General features: G+C 41.0%; 2 protein-coding genes across 3 annotated transcripts in view; one reads left to right on the top strand and one right to left on the bottom strand.

Moving 5' to 3' along the window:
* LOC142202758 (gastrokine-1-like) overlaps nt 1-17,780 on the top strand; it is a 474,099-nt gene that overhangs the window by 386,220 nt on the left and 70,099 nt on the right. Inside the window, exon 1 of one of the 2 annotated variants that reach the window (XM_075273065.1) lies at nt 14,138-14,141. The exons of the other annotated variant lie outside the window; for it this stretch is intronic. The gene's annotated coding sequence lies outside the window, so the exon portion shown is untranslated. Of the gene's footprint in view, nt 1-14,137; nt 14,142-17,780 lie in introns of those variants that run through there. 2 annotated transcript variants of the gene reach the window in all.
* On the bottom strand, nt 2,961-15,306 carry BMP10 (bone morphogenetic protein 10). Its single transcript, XM_075273044.1, has 2 exons — nt 14,988-15,306; nt 2,961-3,895 (listed from the first exon to the last, which is right to left on the bottom strand). The coding sequence occupies exons 1-2, from the start codon at nt 15,304-15,306 to the stop codon at nt 2,961-2,963; spliced, it is 1,254 nt and encodes a 417-aa protein (XP_075129145.1).

Raw genomic sequence — 17,780 nt, forward strand, 5'->3', positions numbered from 1 at the left:
CTATGGGGTCCGTGTGCTTTCACTGTATACCGCTTACTAATCTTGGTTTGGTCTTAGAAATACTAAAGTAAATTACGGTACTATCCAATATATACAAGTGGAAAAGTGGCCTCAAGAGCATTTCTGCCCCAAATAGTAACCAACAAATCCTTAAGTTATCCCCCAGTTATCTTCTTCTAGCCAGTTGGGGAATCTTGATTTCAACCATTTCTGATCCAGTTGGTGGCCAACCAAGTGCTTTCACGGAAACAGATACTGTGTAGAATTGGCTGAATAGAATTTTTAACAATTTGATTTAAGAGGAAATCTTGAGGATTTGTATAAGGTGCGTTATTTTATGGGCAGAAATGCTCTTTTAGATAACTATTACAAAAAGTTCTTCTTCTGAACAAATATAGTGACCCTTACTCTTCCATTATAGCCCCTTGGTACCAAACTGAACGCAGATTGAACCTCAGATTACATCCAGCTACTTTTTATTCCCTATCTTATTTTTTTTTTTTTTTTCTGTCTGACTAAGAAATAGAATTTCCTTCCAAGTCTTTGAGAGTACTTTTTGCTTCTCGCCACAAATCATTTTCTTCTTGACAGCACAGCCTTTCTTTCTCAATTGTGTAAAATAAAGTAAAAAAAAAATCTTATAGAGGATGAATTAAAAAATTAAAAAAAACCTAGCGCTGAGACTGATGAGAACCATATTCAGCTGGACGCTGAAGAGGTTAATGAACAAGTGATCCTGCCCTGCCCCCTTTCCTTCTCAGTTGCAATTCGGTGAGAACCCTATGCATATCAATGCGAGGGCATCTGTCTTTCATTATCCAGTGCAGTATAAATGTAATTACACCACTGGCACACACAGCCCACGTGTGCTGCGACTTTGCTGTAGAGCATATAAACTAGGGAAAAAGTTACACAATAACAAAATGTCACATCCTCTAAATACAAGTCATAGGAAGCTCGGAGGCTGCTGGGCTGATCCAGTGTCAGGATAACGTTATTCAGTAAAAGTCCGGTATCTGGTGGTCGGAAATATTGGTAGATGGTTGGCAGACAGGGCATGAGCCCCAGTATTGACTAAGGCCACCAAGCCTTTGCCAAGGAATCTAGACATAGAGCTAGGGCAGTAAATAGAATATTTGCCCCAGATGAAGTCTAGTGATGACTCAATGTAACACAGTCTAGAATCTATTGAAGCCAGAAGCAGAAGACTTGGCAGAGTTTAAAGGGGTTGTCGGAGTTGGCATAAAACAAAAAGAGACATACTCAATAATCCTTGGCGCTCTGTTGACCAGTTCTCGCCCCCTTTCCCATCCCTGTTGGGACTTCCCATGCAGAAATCGTGCCTGCCGGGATCGATCAGTGGCCTCAGCAGTGATGTCACCGATCCCTATCCAGTGACCACAGAAGCCAAAGGCCTCAACGCTCATGTGAGCCTCTACGATTTAACCACTGAAAGCAAAGGGGGCAAGGACTGGACAACAGAGTGATGAGGAGAGGTGAATACGTCTTTTTATATTTGGCACCCACCTTGGTTGCCCCTGAATTTGCTCTAAACCCTAGACAACACCTTTTTTTTTTACGCTATGAACAATTCTGCCATAAAATCTATATGTCTTTGCAAGCAGATTTTGATACAGATTTGCAACAGAATTTCTGTAGATTTCACCCATTAGAGAGAAATCCTCAGAAATTCCACATCTAAATCTGCATCAAAATGAAGACGTACAGATTTTTCATCTGATATGTCCATAATGTAAAATGTGAAGCTATTCTTAAAAACAAAGTGATAATATGATCAGGTTCCTTTAATAATGAATAAAAGGAACTTTACAATTCACACATAGAGAATATTAGCATTTATGCTTTCTATTATGAAAAAATGTAGCATTGACTTTATATTCTATATCTTAAAGCAACTGATTCCCTATGTCTTATTTTCAATTCAATTTGCAATTTAAATTGCAAAAAAATAAAGAACATTTTCAGATTGATGGATTTTGGACATTTATACCACCTCAAAGTAGACAGTCTTCATTTAACCAATCACAGTGACAACATGACATTATGAGCTTAGAGCGCCAATGTATAATGAACATAGGCCCACCAGAGGACTAGAGGACCATCGGTTGACATGATGATTCCCTTATGAGGTTCATCAGAGGCTGAAATCAAGCCAATGACTTGACCTTGATTTTTTGGGTTACTCCAGTAATAATGCTCTGGATGTGTAATGATGACATAATACTGATGACGTAATAAAAAGTGGGTCTGCTCTGTGAATGGTCCAAAGTAAGAAAGCTTGGGCATATTTGATGTCTATACCGAGGCCAATAGACTGATATTACCCTATGCATCTTCGGGATCATGTATAGGACCCTTGCAAAGAGCGACAGAGCACGTATGGTGGTGCTGTACAGACTCCAATGCCTTTAGGAAATAATACCGCTGTATATAGTTGTATGACATCTGAAGGCTTCTTATGGATTCTGACATAAAAAAAACTCTGCAGTATGGTTACGATAAGTCTTTCATACTGACCCGTATGTGAGAGGCTAAGTTTATCTAGTCAGGGGAGAGATCTCTGGGGGATCTTAAATGGTTATGACTCAGTTCCTGTTGCTGGACTTCTATGAACAGTGCCAGCAAAAACAGCACAACAAGATATACAAATAAATCTGCTTATCAAAGTGACATATTGCTTCATTGGCAAAACAAATATTACAGTTAAGTCCCATTTAGAGATGAACTTATCAGCAGTGTTGAATTTACAGAACCAAAGTTACTCTGGATCGCAAGGCAATGGGACTCCTTACCACTGTAAGGGGCCAAGGGGAGGCATTGCACTTCTTAGTAGACCTCTAGAAACATATATTAACTGTACACACATCTTAAATAAACTCTTTAAATAAGGAAATACAAAATGTACAAATTTACAAGACGCCACCTCCTTCCAGAGACTACTATCTGCAGCCGCATTCTGATACGACCATGCCCTCGTATTTGAACTTGTAAGTAACTACTCCTGCATCCAGATACAGGATAGATATGGGATCCAGTTTGGTCGCCACACAGCAAGCTTTAGATGCCTTTTGTGAGTTTTTCATATGGATAAGAGTTTGTACAATGGCGTGTTTAGTTGGAGTAACATTTTCTGTTAAGGGATAGGAGCAAACACCTCGGCACTCATAAGCCTCGTAACCTGCTGGGGCAATGATCCAGGAGTCCCAACCAATCTCCTTGAAATTGATGTAGAGTGAGGTCTTCCTGCAAGTGTTGCCCTTCGCATTTCTTCGAATGCGAGAGCTGGCATCGTAGATAATGTTTGACCTCATCTGCAGCAAGGACTCCTCACTGGGCATGTTACCTATCCCCCCAAATTCTAAGTTCCCTTGGTCTACATCCTGTTCATGACTTATCATCTCATTCAGTTCCTCCTTTTCTTCCTTCCTTTCAATGCTTTGATCATCTGAAAAAACAACAAGCAATGGTTCATGCTTGGTCTCTGGTCGCACGTCTATGTCCAGCTTTGCATCCACTGGATCTTCAAGATCAATGTCTGGATTTTGTAAGTGAACTTCCAGCAAGCGGGTAGTGAATTCGGACCTTCTCCAGTGAAGTACCCCCTCGGTGATGTCAAACATTTCCCATTCACTGACTGTTTTATATACCAGCCTGGAGGCCAGTTCCACCATCTTCCTTTCTCCTTGATCATCACTGGTTACCTCGTAAACAGTGATTTTCCTGCTCACTCCATCATACGGCACCCTGTCCCTTGGAACCAATATGTAAAGCTTAAGTTCAGCCATTACTATCGCTTCATGGTGAGGGATAGAAACGTTGAAGAGCAGAGGGTATTTTTTCACTTCTGGGACATCACTGTACGGCATGGTGAAATCTGTTTAAAAGATATATTAGATTAGCCAAAAAGTCTTGTAAGCAAAAATTATAACAACAAAATACCTCATATAAACTTATGTTACTATGAGAGCTAAAGCAACAATGTTGTTCAGTACCCAAAGTCTAGAAACCATGAGGGAGATTTACTAAGAATTTGTGCCAGAATTCTGTTTGTAATGATTTTTATTCGAGTTGTTCAAAGATCAACAACAAAAAATCAAGTACAATAAAGAACATGGGTCAGGGTCAGGCCAAAAGAAAAGCCACCCCATGGGTCAGATCAAATTAATTAGGGGGTAGATAAAAGCTATGGAAGCGTAAGGGGCAAGAAGATGAATAGGGAAAGACCATTGAGTCCAACTAATCTGGATTACAAGACTATTGAAGATTAGGTCAACCATGGTGGCCACATTTCTTGGAAAGGTCCTCCTTGTCATACACTGGAATGTAATCGATTGTTTAGCTCTCACCAACTCCAAAGGAATGGTGACTTTTTTTCCATGACATGGCAATGTCTATTTTAGCTGCTACAAACAAGGAGGAGATAAACTTGTGGACATGTATTGAAGGCTGGAAAGAGTGAGAGACAAAGATTAACTTGCGATTGAGTACAGCATATTAGACATTAGTCTCCAGAACCTGCAGACCTTGGACGTTGCACCAAAACCTGTATAAGGCTGAGGCCCCATGTTGCGGAAACGCAGCTATTTTTGTTGCAGATTATGTTGCAGTTTTTTTGAGCCAAAGATCGGAGTGGATTGAGCATTAGGTAAAAGTATATGAACTTCCTATATATTTCCCATTCCTTTTGTAGCCATTCTTGGTTTTGGTTCAAAAGAACTCAAGAAAATCTGCAACAAATAAAGTTGAGTTTCTGCAATGTGGGGCCTTAGCCTAACATGCCCTATGTAACATTTATCCAATGTTTTAGGCATGACTTCGAGTGATATAGATGTCACTTTGTGGAAAGTGGCCGGGACCTAAGTTGCTATACCAGACTCCAAAAACATAAACTAAGTCAGTCAGGAGGTGTAAAGTTAGTATAGACAGTCTAATAGCACAATAGAGTCTAATAACACAGCATCGGACACTGATAAATGTAGCACAGAATAAAACTTTCTAGACTGAAATTTAAGACAGTGGAAATTTATCAAGCAAGATTCATCAGAAATCTGGTATAATTAGTTTCAAACAATGTCTGTGCACCACATGTATCAAGTATCTCAGGCACATGTATAAAAAGGCGGCACGGCTTCTTAGCCCAGTGGACATGACCAATTCTCCGTAAGAAACAACAGCAGTGTCCCATAGCTGAGCGCCCACCCCCAGTGCACCGACAGCCTCATTTCAATATGACTTCAAAGTTCAAGTCTACGAAACCTACATAACAGAGGTTTGGTGTCCATCAGTGTAATCTGTACTGTAATGTAATGGTAGCAGTTAAAGGGGTTGTCCAGGCCAAAATGGACAAACCTTTTAAAGTTTAAATAAGCTGGGGGCAAAAAAATTCTTACCCACCTGTCCCCGTTGCTTCAGTGTCCTGCTGTTTAATCTGCCTCAGCGGCATCTTCTGGCGTAGTGCTGGAGCTGCTGATTGGCCTCAGTAGTAGTAGTAGTGACCCCTGAAGCCAATCAGTGAAGGGCTTGAATGTCCCTACCTGTGACATCACGGGTCCTCTTCCTGAGGCCAGTCAGCGGCTTCAACACAATGCCGGAAGAGACCCGGGAGAGCAGACGAACCGATAGACGAGAAATGACACCGGAGCAATGGGGACAGGGGACATGCATTTTATTGTTTCACTTGTATAGCATGATACTAGAGCCGGAGATGAGCATATTGGTATAGACACTGATGGGAAAAGATTTAGTATAACTAGTACTTTATTCATGTAACCCTCTGTTATCCTGGGCTTAGGAGTCCAGTGGGTGGTCCTGCTGAGGGACTGTGTAACATCTCTGCCTGTTCGGGCCTCTGCGCCACCCTCTGCTCGCATGCTGCGGCGCCGGAGGCGTGTGCAGTTTGACAATCTGCTTAAGGTTTTTAGTTGCACTGTGTGAACACGGCTCTAGTCCTTAATTTGTTTTGCACCACACCCGTCTTCTGCCTAGGTTGCCTCCGTTCATTAAGTGGTTAATCTGTCTTGCCTGTGATTGACAGCTTTTCTTCCTGTCAGGTTCTGGGCGGGTTCTTCCTTCCCTATTTAGTCTTGGCTCACAGTCACACTGGTGCCGGTTATTGCCCTTGCTTTCTGGTATCGCTTGCTGTTATTTACTTGTATGCTTATCCTTGACCTCTGGCTTTCCTACTGACTATTCTCTTGACTCCGTTTTGGCACTGCATCGCTCTCTTGTTACCGAACCCTGGCTACCTGACCTCCCTTTGTTGTTGTGCGTCTTGTCTGCGTTTTGTGTTTCACGTATTCAGGGAGGGTTTGTCCTCGTGGTTGTCGCCTATCACCTAGGATAGGGTCTGGCAATAGGAAGGGCAAGCAGGGGGCTTCAGTTTAGGGCTCACTGTCGCTTGTGCCCCTCCCTCCAGGGTTCACCAGCAGCTTCTGGGGAATTATCATCTGCTATTTCCTAACAGACTGACAGGATTCACTGTATGAGATAGCTGTCAATCACTCGTAAGGATGGCCCAGTTGTCTATTAAGATGAAAATGAGCACAGATATAAATTAATAAAGTACAACTTACACTGGAACTTTTCCCGTTGACCTATAAGTTACTTTGCTCAGCTCATTTTGCATTAACCATATTGCCTATGATCAGACTGCATTTCAATGAGACGGATTCCCTTTAACCATGCTGAGACTTATGAAGACTCCACAATGCCTGATGTGATCACAATACTCATTTACAATTCAAGCAGATTCTTCGATGAGTTCATAAGACTTAGGAATGGACACATATAGATACTACAAGATATTATTAGTCTTACCATTGGTTTTTATTCATAAAGTGCATCATTTTTGCATATCCTACATGACAATACTCAAATTTTGTGGTCAGGCCCGATTCACATCTGCATTCAGTATTCTGACCCCCCCAAATGTAAACCTATATGCATTAAAAAGCGGTTAGCTCAGAAACCACACGGACCCCAAAACACTATTACGAGGTCCATGTGAAGAGAAAAGTGCTGCTTGCAGTACTATACTCTCTGTATGGTTTGTGCGGACACAGAGCGGAAACCACACGGACCCCATTATAGTTTATGGGGTCCGTGTGGTTTCTTAGCTAACCGCTTTTTAATGTGTATAGGTTTCCGTTCAGGGGTCCCCAAGCAGACTCAACGAATGGAATACCAAACGCAGATGTGAAACGAGCCTCAAATAATTTTACATTTCTACTATAGTATCATATTTATTGACAACCCTGTTCTTTTTCTGACAATCACTGGTTAAGTTGCACTGAATATACAGTACATATATATATATATATATATATATACATATATAAATGTCACGGCGTTTTACAGCCCTGCAAAGTGGACGGGATTCTGGCTAATTTTGGCAATGTAGATTCACTCAGTTCTAATCATTGCTAGACCCTATTAGCTCTTGTGGGCCTAAAATACGGCAACTATAACATGTTATGGGTTCATGGTTGACCTCTGTGTGCCTCTGACTTTACATAGAGGTTACATAGTTTTTTTTTTCATGGATTCCTTATGAATTTGTGAAAACGAAATTGCAGCATGCTCAATTCTGTGTCATATTATGGAAGTATCCTCCTCTTACCATAGAATATAGTCACCATGTAGCGGGACAAAGTACGTGCCATTCCATAATATATAGGGACTCCATGTGCCACCATATACGGTCTGTGCACATAGCTTTTCCATAAATGAGACCTTACGCTAAATCCAAGGGCTACATCCAGACATGGAACCCTATGGAGCTCTATTGGTTAAAATACATGAGTAACAAGCAAAGTAACCAAACATATTCAGATTGTTGATCAGATGTGCCGAATTATTATTCCGCCTGTGATAAACTTGATATTATATGTGTAATATTCAAGAAAATGCAAGCAAGTTAAAAATGATCCACAGGATCGAACTGTGTCTGACAACTAGACCTTTCCATCTAAGATGACCATCCCCCCAAGTTCCCTTGCACCCTGCACACCCTTGCAGTTGCTAAGAGCAGGTGCCCTGAAATAGTCCATGCAAACAGACAGGTCTGCTTAGTGTCTGTTCTCACTGCCCCCAGCTCCGTCCCGTGCTGTTAGCACCTTTCCTGCCTGGGAACTTGTGCGCTGAACATTCGCACACTTGTTTGAAGCAGGAGAATGTATGTATTTACAACATATGGTGGTGTGCCTTAGATTAAAGCATCTGCAGAATTGTCATGGTGCCATGGATCGTGCATTGTGGAGACTCGTGGTTAACAAAGAACATACCTTGTGAATTATTAGGCCTTCATCTCCTGGTTCAACATGATTTCCATATGCAGGAAATTATTTAGATTAAACTATGTAGTCTGCATACTCAGCCTCCAAAATTGTAGTGAAGACATTTGGAAGGAAGTTGTATGTAAGTGGATTATGGATGGTCAAGTCGCAGATAGACACATTAAGAGGTCTACATGACAGTGGGAATGGAAATAATCAGAGAACAAGGTGTCCAATGACATGCTTTATCCAGGTATAGAGGAAGGAAATCCTATAGAAAAGAATACTCATCCATCTTGCTGTTCTGAGTTAGAAGATCCAGATGTTGGTTCTGTTTACCAACTACCCATACTTTGTCAAAGAGAAGACCACCAACCACCAGTAGTTAAGATGTAGATAAAGACCTCCTAGGGAGTAGCTGGATAAGACTTACCAGGGTTGGGCAGGTGCTTTCAGCAGCATCAGCAGAGGTTTTCCTATGTTGGCTTATTAGCGCTATTACTTTTTTTCCACCATTTTTTAAAAATCTTTGTATCTTAGTGATGTCAACACCTTAAAGGGTTTATCCAATAGTTTTGTTTCTATACGTCTCACAATGAGAATGGAGTCACCTCACCAATCCCCTGCTGCTCCTTCTATGATACCTACCACGTCTTCACTGCTCTTCCTGGTCCCATCTTGACAAGGAACTGTCCACTTAACCAACCAATGGCTGAGACAAATCACTAGTGAGGTCAGGGACTGGCTGACCCGGACGTAAACACCAGAAAAGCCATGGTAGTCTTTGGAATGGGAGGATCAGTGAGGTGAGTACTGATTTTTTAGATTTTTTAAACATTATGTTCCCAGATATCCCCTTTAAGTGGATTGGTCTGCTATGGAAGACTTAGAATATATGTAAATGAGTCAGAAACTCAAGAAAATACCCCATAAAACCTGTAAAGGGTGATGGAGCTGTTAATGTGAGATCAGTAGGGGGTACTTGGTTGAATATAACAATATTACCTTAAGTCTAGGAAAATAGAGCAAAAATTAGCAGCCATCAATATGATAGGCAACGACAACGAGACTGTCTTTGTTAATTACAATATATAAATGACCCAATAAAACTCGCAGAAATAAGTAAGCCGCTAATGAAGTTTTAATCACAATCAGGTCCTGAGCCTGGAAAAAGAGGGGCCCCGTGTTTGGTTATTCGCGGAGATGGTCACACATCAGCGCTATTACTGTAAACCGGAGGAAGGGGTTTATGACTACAACATGTTTTTGGGAAAAGAGTGTTGTCAGCTGCTGTATGCGCAGTTTGGTTCATTGCGGAATTTGACTGGGGGGGGTGCATTGGATTGATGTAGAGGTGTAAACATATCTAGCAGGTAAATCTGGAATATTATCGCTACCGGAAAGAAAACAGTGAAGAAAAAATAATAATTTTAGCCAACCAACACAAACATAAGTAAAACATAAGAAAATCCTACATAGGAGTTAATCTCCTGCTGGTCAAGTCTGTCTTTGGCTGGAGACTGATTGATGGGGTGTGGCTACACCAAGGGGTGTGGCTAATAATTGTTTTCTCTACTACAGGTAGGGCACAGTGGGGGCTCCTGCCAGGACATTGATGAGGATAGATATACACTACATCAGCTCCTGGATGGAGATTTCTTTTTCTATTTCTCAGTTTTAATCGTAATCTGAGATAACATTTCTGAGATAATATTTTTTATCTTTTATGAGAATTTTATGTGTTTAGTGTTCCTTTAAAAAACATTGTCTGGGCTGGAGCCTTTGTTGTCCATGGGCTGTGTTTGGTATTGCAGCTCAGCCATCTTCACCTCAACTGGGTTGAGATGTAATACCGGAAGCAACCTACGAACAAGAATGGCACTGTTTCTAGAAAAAGCAAGTCCTTTTTCTGATCATGGACATCCCCTTTAACAGGAGCTCATCTCATTAATAATACAGTACATTTCAATGTACAGGTAACATGTAGTAGAGCAGGTGGAGCTAAGCAGATGGACATAGAGTTTTATGGGAAAATAGTCATCATAACTCTAATTCTATTCAGCAAAACCTCTGCTTTTTCTTCCCAAGAGTCCAGTGGGTGGTTTTACTGTGATTGACAGTTCTCTATGTATGCACACTTGTACAAGGATATAGAAGAAATTGTCAATCACTGAGTAGGACCGCCCACTTGACTTTTAAGCATAGAATGAGCAGAGGTTTAAATGATTCAAATATAAGTTATATTGAATCTTTTCCCACAAAACTATATATCAACTATATATCAGTAACATGCTGCCTATGTATGGAACTGCATTTTTAATACAAGGCCCGGTTCACATCTGCGTTTCGTTCCCTATCCGCACGAAATATTCGAAGAGGAAAGTCCTATAAGCAGCACTTCTCTCTCTGGATTTTTCCGAGCGAGAACCACACAGACCCCATTATAGTCTATGAGGTCCATCGATTTCCTAAGGTAACCGCTTTTTTATGTGGATAGGTTTCCATTCGGGGGGGTCCCCTACCAAAGTCAGAAACCCGAAACCAGATGTGAACCGGGCCTAACACCTTCCCTTTAATGTCCATTTTTTAAGTTCCTTCCTTTAATTCTTTCAATTCTGCACAGATCAAGAATCTTCTCCATCTAGGGGCCACATGGTGGCTCAGTGGTTAGCACTGCAGCCTTGCAGCGCTGGAGTCCTGGTGTTCAAATCCCGCCAAGGGCAAAAATCCATTTGCAAGGAGTTTGTATGTTCTCCCTGTGTTTGCATGGATTTCCATCCCATATTCCAAAAAAAAAGACATACTGATAGGGGAACAATGTACATTGTGAGCTCTATGTGGGGCTCACAATCTACATTATAAAAAAAAAAAAAGAATCTTCTCCATCTGAAAAACATCTAATAGACCGCTTTCTTGGAAAATCAAGAGTCTTTGTGTACATTCACATGAACATTCAGGGCACACTGCCGTGAAAAAGTGCTTTTGTCACGACCAAGTCTAGGCCCAAGGGTAACCTTTACGATCCCTCATATACTTGAGACTAAGGAAGGTTCCATGAAATCAGCCTGGGAAAAGACATGTTCTATTATCGGTCACATCGACTTAGTCGTAAGATATGCACTATATATGAGCCACTTAATGCCAGGATATTAGATTGTTCATTTCATTAAATAAGGAGGAAACTACATTTAGAAGAAATATATAGGTTAATGCCATGTAGGTTGGCACTTGGCATAGTTTTTAACCCCTTGATAATATCTCTATGACTTTTGCTGATTCATAGCACGTGAATTCAACTCCGATTTACGTAAAACATCGATTTGGCCAAACGGTGGAGCTTCGTGTGGGCTTGTCCTTAAGGTCTACCAGTTACTTTTTATAGAATAGAATGAAGAGTCTCGGAAAATCATTGGTCGCACATAGTTACAGTCTCCACTTGCTGATTCCAAACATTATGGGCAGGCCTATTTAATGCGATGTGTCATTCCCGTCTTAGGAGACACTAGTTTTACACTGTTTCCTACTGAGTCAGGCTGCATTGGATTAAAATTCACTGGTCACAATGGACTATTAAAAACCACAAGCATAGAAAATATGTAATGATGAGCAAAACTTTTTGAAGATTTTTTTGGGGAAATTTTGAGCAGGTTAAATTTGGGTAAATAAGGTGTCGTGATTGAGATTGAGTATCTATATTTAACAGGTTTTCCATTACGTTGTTACAGATTTGCCAGTCAATGGCGGAGCCTAAGTAACACCACTGGTGTAATATCCTTGAAGATAATTGTTGCCTATTAAAGGCTGTCCTTCACAGGGATTCACATGATTAGGACGGACAGCCTCTGTAATGGGAACAGACAAGAATTCATCCCCTAGTGATAGGTTTCCAGACTGTATTTCATCCAACTACTCATTTCACGTGCCAATTCTCTACAAACGAGACTATGGTTGATACAATGATCCTCACAATCCAACAGAATGTTCTGTTACTCTTAGAAGGTCCTCCTTGGGAATACGGTCTGACGACTGCAGCTCAGTCCACACGCTTTTCCCAAGTCCAATAAAACATATACTAATGAGCTGCAAAAAATGTAATGTGTCAAAAGTAGAAAGACTGGATTTGACAAGACTCGGCCTTGGAACATGCTCATAAAATCCAGTTTATTATTCACTGACAACCCATAGGGATATCAGTGATGTGTGACGGCAAACAATGAAAAAAAAAAAATTCCCTAATCTAGTTCTGTCCACCCCAACCCCCTAGACTGTGGAACGTTAAGGGAACACATACGTTTCTGGATGTTCCTAGAACCTGTACGATACGATGACCAGAATCTTTACTTTGCTTGGTCTACATGGATGTTCCAAGTACAGGGCGCTTGTAAAAAAACGACCCCAGTCTTACGCCATTACCCATGCGATTAAGGACCATTAGTGGTTTGGGTCCAGGAAAATAATTACTTTAATGAGATTTTGCATGCAAAGGAATAAATGTATGATGGCCATGTAAAATATTTATCGAGTGTACTGTACTTTTTCAGAACATATAGCCCACTGGGGAGCCAGAGAAGTTTAACCGTAATTGAAGACAGACGTCCTGTTTGTATATCATACGCTTACAGATTTATTCTGGGGAAAGGCCAGCGTGACTGTGTAAGACACCCTTTGTGTTCTAAAGGGTTACCGAACCAGGGTTAATATGTAACTATCCTCCAGTGCGTATTTAAGCTTGTCCATTGATATGTAATCTGACAGCGCAAATCAAAAATATACCACCCACTAGTCCTACCGTTTAACGTAACTCCCTCATCACCCATCTCTGTTATTTACTCAACGCGCTGAACATTTATAGGTAATCTTACATTCCTTAATGTGGCTTCTGAAAATAATAGAAAAAAATCCCCATTTAATCTGAACTATGTAATACATGGCAAAATGTTGTGCTCGGGTATGTCTCATAGCAAGCTAAACTGGCAATGGACGGTCTATGCAAACATATAACGCAACAATATCTAGGCCCCAATGCAAACTCAGTATGAGGGTCCTCACCTATCAGGTACCTTTTATAGTACTGGATTTGTCCGATGTAGCTGGGGAACGTATAGGCCATCTTAAGCACCAAAGCCCCAGTGAGGGAACTACTCAGCACCCAAACTGACACCAGAACCCATCAACCCAACCAAGAAGAAAGACTGGCTAAAACAGCTTTTGGGAGCAACCAAGGCATTATCGTTGCTCCAAAGAAGTAACTGGAAATTCCCACATTTCTCCAAAAAGTTTATTTGTCCATTGGCTAAAACAGCAATAATTTGGCAATGGAACTACCAATTTAAAAGCAGGAAGACACTGTTTGATTGAGGTGACCCTAACCTATCTATCTTTAGGACTAGGTTGATGAGCTGGGTTCTAATGACAGTCTCCCTTTAAAGGATTGTACTGGATTAGAAAAGCATTTATATGATCCCACAAAACAACACACCTTTGGGCTGTGCCATGTGCTAAAGCTCTGTATCCTTCACCTGAATGAGCCGTGGTGCAATTCCAGGCACATCCTGTACACAACAGTGGCGCTGTTTTGGGAAAAAATGCAGTCTCTCTTTTCTACAAGGGTCTTACCTTATCTATTGTAGGTATGGGTTAAACTTTATGTATAAAACTAGATTTGTTTCGGATTAGTTTAGTTTAAGAACACTTCCTTTGAAAACTTTAATAAGTCAAACCGGATTCCAAGAAAAAAAAAAAAAAGAAAAAGAAATTGTATTGCAAATACAGAGCTGTAACCTCCAGCAAGAAGTTTAGGTGAGGCCTTTCCCACAACAGAATGACTTTTATGTGAGCCTGGAGAGAGATGACTTGATATAAGAGATGAGAAGCAGCTGGGACTATTGTATAAAAATTTAAGATAGTTTGAAGGCTTCGCTTTTGTGAGCAAATAAATTGTGAAATGGTTGGATATATTCTACTTTCATGTCTCTATTCGAGAGAAATGGGAACTTCAGAGGAAATCTCACGTGTACAAGCCAACTGAGGTTAACTCTTCCATTGCAATTTTTTCAAAAAATATTACAACGTGAATTTCTTGCAGGTTGGGCTGATACGTGACTCACATGGGCATCATATATGTTAACTTCGAATTTGTACCAACCCTATTCCGGGATATTCAACTATATTTTTGTTATGGTAAATTTCCTTTGGATTTCAGAATGGATATCCATAATATTCCTCTGGGTATAAAAATTCTAAAATGTCTACCTATGGAACACTTAAGACTGTACAGGAAAAAAACCAGAACAACTGGAAGGAGTAACACACGTGGTCAATCCTTCAGGGATCTTGTTTTATAATGAACCAATGTCAAAGAAGATCGTGGGATGTCTGCAGTTGTGACAAGTTAAATAATCTGCCCCTTTTTTGGTCCATACAGTTTGCCCAGACCCCACCATATGCATCATCTCAAGAGCTCCTCCGTCATTTAAGAAGACACATTCTAGAACTAGCAAGAACATTTCATTTCCTAAGTGATTTCATTGTCAAGGAAACAGAGGACAGAAAACGTTAAGAGAAGTATAACAATTCCAAAAATAGAACTAAATCTTCCCAAACCTCACGCTTTAGGAAATTTTTGGATGAATTTGGATTATTCTGTCAAAAAAGTGAATAAATGCTCCAAGTAAGTTTATATTTGTGTCTTACCTTCGTTTTTGAAGCTGCGTACGATGTTGGCCGAAGGCATGGTGGTTCTGTCCATTGCAAACTTATTGTAGAGTTCCAGCATATACTCTGGTGGCTCCACTTTGACAGGTGCCTGCACTGGGATCCCGGAAAGGTTTAAGGTCTTCAAGAAGTCGTCTTTCATAGTTTCCAGCAAGGAGTTGAAATCGACCCCATCCTGCTCCGAGAGGACTTCGTCATATAAAGGCAAATCGTCTTCCAAGCCCATGATGGGACTAGTCGAAACGCAATGCACCAGTAAGCTTAGGACCACGTATACCCGCAGGGAGATGGGATCCATGTTCAGCGACTGCTTCTGCTCCTGAATAATCTCAGCTGCCAGTGGTGTCCGGTGTGTCTGTTTTAATCTCTTGAGAGGACAGTCCTTTTGTCATCTGCAGTTGACAAGTATGGAAACACTCATCTGAAACTTGTGACCATTCTCTCTCACACATACACACTCCTTGCTCTCTCCCTCCCTCTCTTCTTCCCTTTCAAAAACACCAGGTTTCACTAATTTGATAACATGTCCCTACAGCATCCCTGCTTCCCTTATCTCCCACACTCCAAGCGTCTCACCAGATTTCGCTGCTATCTCAGAATCCCACTTTTCCTAATGAGCATTTTGTAAACATTTCCATATTCTGACACTGCCTGTGAGATAGGCCAATTTTTCTCTCTGCTAAAGAGGAAAAAAAAAAGTTTGCCCTTGTTCTGCAGCTAAACTTCCCTGTCGAAGTCTGCCAAAGTTTCCCTCTGAGAAGTTTTATGTGATTTTTAGCTAGCATGCAAGAAGCATGTATAGGCTCGGAGTGAATGAATATATTTTTTCCAGGACAAATTTACATTACCGCTAAGAAGCTGCTTTTCTGAAAGAGTATACGCTAAAGCTACAAAAAAAAAAAAATGGAATCGTCCTCAGAAGAAGGATGGGAAACGTTTTTTGTCTTAACTGTAATATTATGGAGGTCACAACCTTATTCAGGGATGCATGGGGCCTGCAAGTAATTTTCAGCAAATGAGACCTTTTATATGACAGATTTTCAGCAAATGAGATTCCGGTTATACGACTGAATTTGCTCATGGTGAGAACGACAACTCCCTGAGTAGATGAGCTTCCCTTAGTCCCATAAACAGGGTTCCTCTCTCTTGTAGGTTGTGTTGCAATGTCCTTACCAGCTTAAGGAGCCACTAAACCTTAAACCACATGTTTACATACGTAGAGTTCACAAATATACACAAAAAAGTCTCAGGGTCTATCAAAAATGCTGAGACAAAACTGCCCATACTAAAACTTCCTACAAGGGTCTCTAAATGACACTAACTTCTGCAGACGTGTCCTTCCTTGCCTTCCTCTTGGCTCGACAAATCCTGACTTGAATGGTACGAGATGACCAGCTTTGGAAACAACATAATTTTGCAATATTGTGTCGGAAAATTTATATTCTGTGGTTGTTATGTTATTTGTTGCCTGTTTAGGTTTTCCTAGCTTGTTGTGATAACATGAGAAATTTGAGACCTTTGTAAAATTCACAAAAATGTTAAAGGTAGACCTATAGGTACCCTATTAAGGGCTCATTCACATCTGCGCCCGGTCTCCGTTCTGCAGGTTTCCGTTTCCTGCACAAAACAGAGGCAGGAGACGGAAACCTGCAGGACTCTTTCTCACCCATTCATTTGAATGGGTTTGAAAACTGTCCGGCCGTGAGCGGTGGTGAGCGTTTTATGCTCTCCGCCGCGAAACCGTTTTTTTAAAATCCGGACACAGAGTCGGACATGCAGTAATCTGTGACCGGTTTTAAAAAAACGCTTACCACCGCTCACGGCCGGACCCGGTCTGTGGTTTCCGTCTTCTTGCATGCAGAAGGTGTGAACCTAGCGTAAGTCACAATGACAAGTAAAACAATAGTTCAACTCAAAAGAAACGGAAACCAAGATGGAACCCATTGTAAGTCAATGGGACCTGTAGGGCGCTATTTGGATGTGTTGCATGATAGATCTTGCACTGTGTTGTGTCATGGGAAATTGTAGACATGTCATAGAGGAAACCCCTACAAGTGTCATGAGGAGGGGGATTCTTATCACATTATCTGATAGGTTGTAACATTAACAGACCTATGATGGGCAGACTGGACAATAGCCTTTTCTCATAGAAGATAAGGGTTCTTCTAGCCACTAAGAGTAGGTCACAGTACCGTGTGGAGGCCTTAGGTCTGTATTTTTGTTGTCTCTGCCCTTTTTATGAATGCCAATGGTATTTGAATTGTATCTTATTCAGACTCTCGTCACTTGTATCCCCAATACTAGGATAACTTACAATGGGGAACATTACACATTCACAAAGAAGGGCGTGTATAACCAATGGGGCTGATTTATCATGTCTGGTGTATAAGACATGTAAATGATCAGAATTTCTGGCGCACAGCTGTCTTTGTCAGAAAAAGTTTGACTTTTCTCCAATCTCACCATACAAGTTACTTTTCTTAAAAGTGGAAGGGGTGAGGCTGGCACAAGTAAAAAAAAAACTGGCACAAATAATGGCTGAAATCTACTTGAGTCTTTAGCTGGCATAGATTTCAATATCTAGCCCACAAACCACCAGAGATTATTACCACATCTCACTCCAAATGCAGCCATTCGGTAGGACTGGCATACTATACGCCAGTCTTAACAAATTAGCAGCAGCTTATTATGCAACACGTGCAAATTATATACTATCCAAGCATCAATGTTATACATCGCCCACATATCACCCCATTCTACCCATATTATTAT

Source organism: Leptodactylus fuscus, chromosome 5 (genome assembly GCF_031893055.1).
Source record: "Leptodactylus fuscus isolate aLepFus1 chromosome 5, aLepFus1.hap2, whole genome shotgun sequence".
Classification (NCBI taxonomy): domain Eukaryota; kingdom Metazoa; phylum Chordata; class Amphibia; order Anura; family Leptodactylidae; genus Leptodactylus; species Leptodactylus fuscus.

Excerpts from the sequence above, each read along its gene's own strand:
- BMP10 (XM_075273044.1), bottom strand. The coding sequence starts at position 15,306 with ATGGATCCCATCTCCCTGCGGGTATACGTGGTCCTAAGCTTACTGGTG. Across the intron at positions 3,896-14,987 it reads ACGCAGCTTCAAAAACGAAG|ATTTCACCATGCCGTACAGT; the intron begins GTAAGACACAAA and ends TCTTTTAAACAG.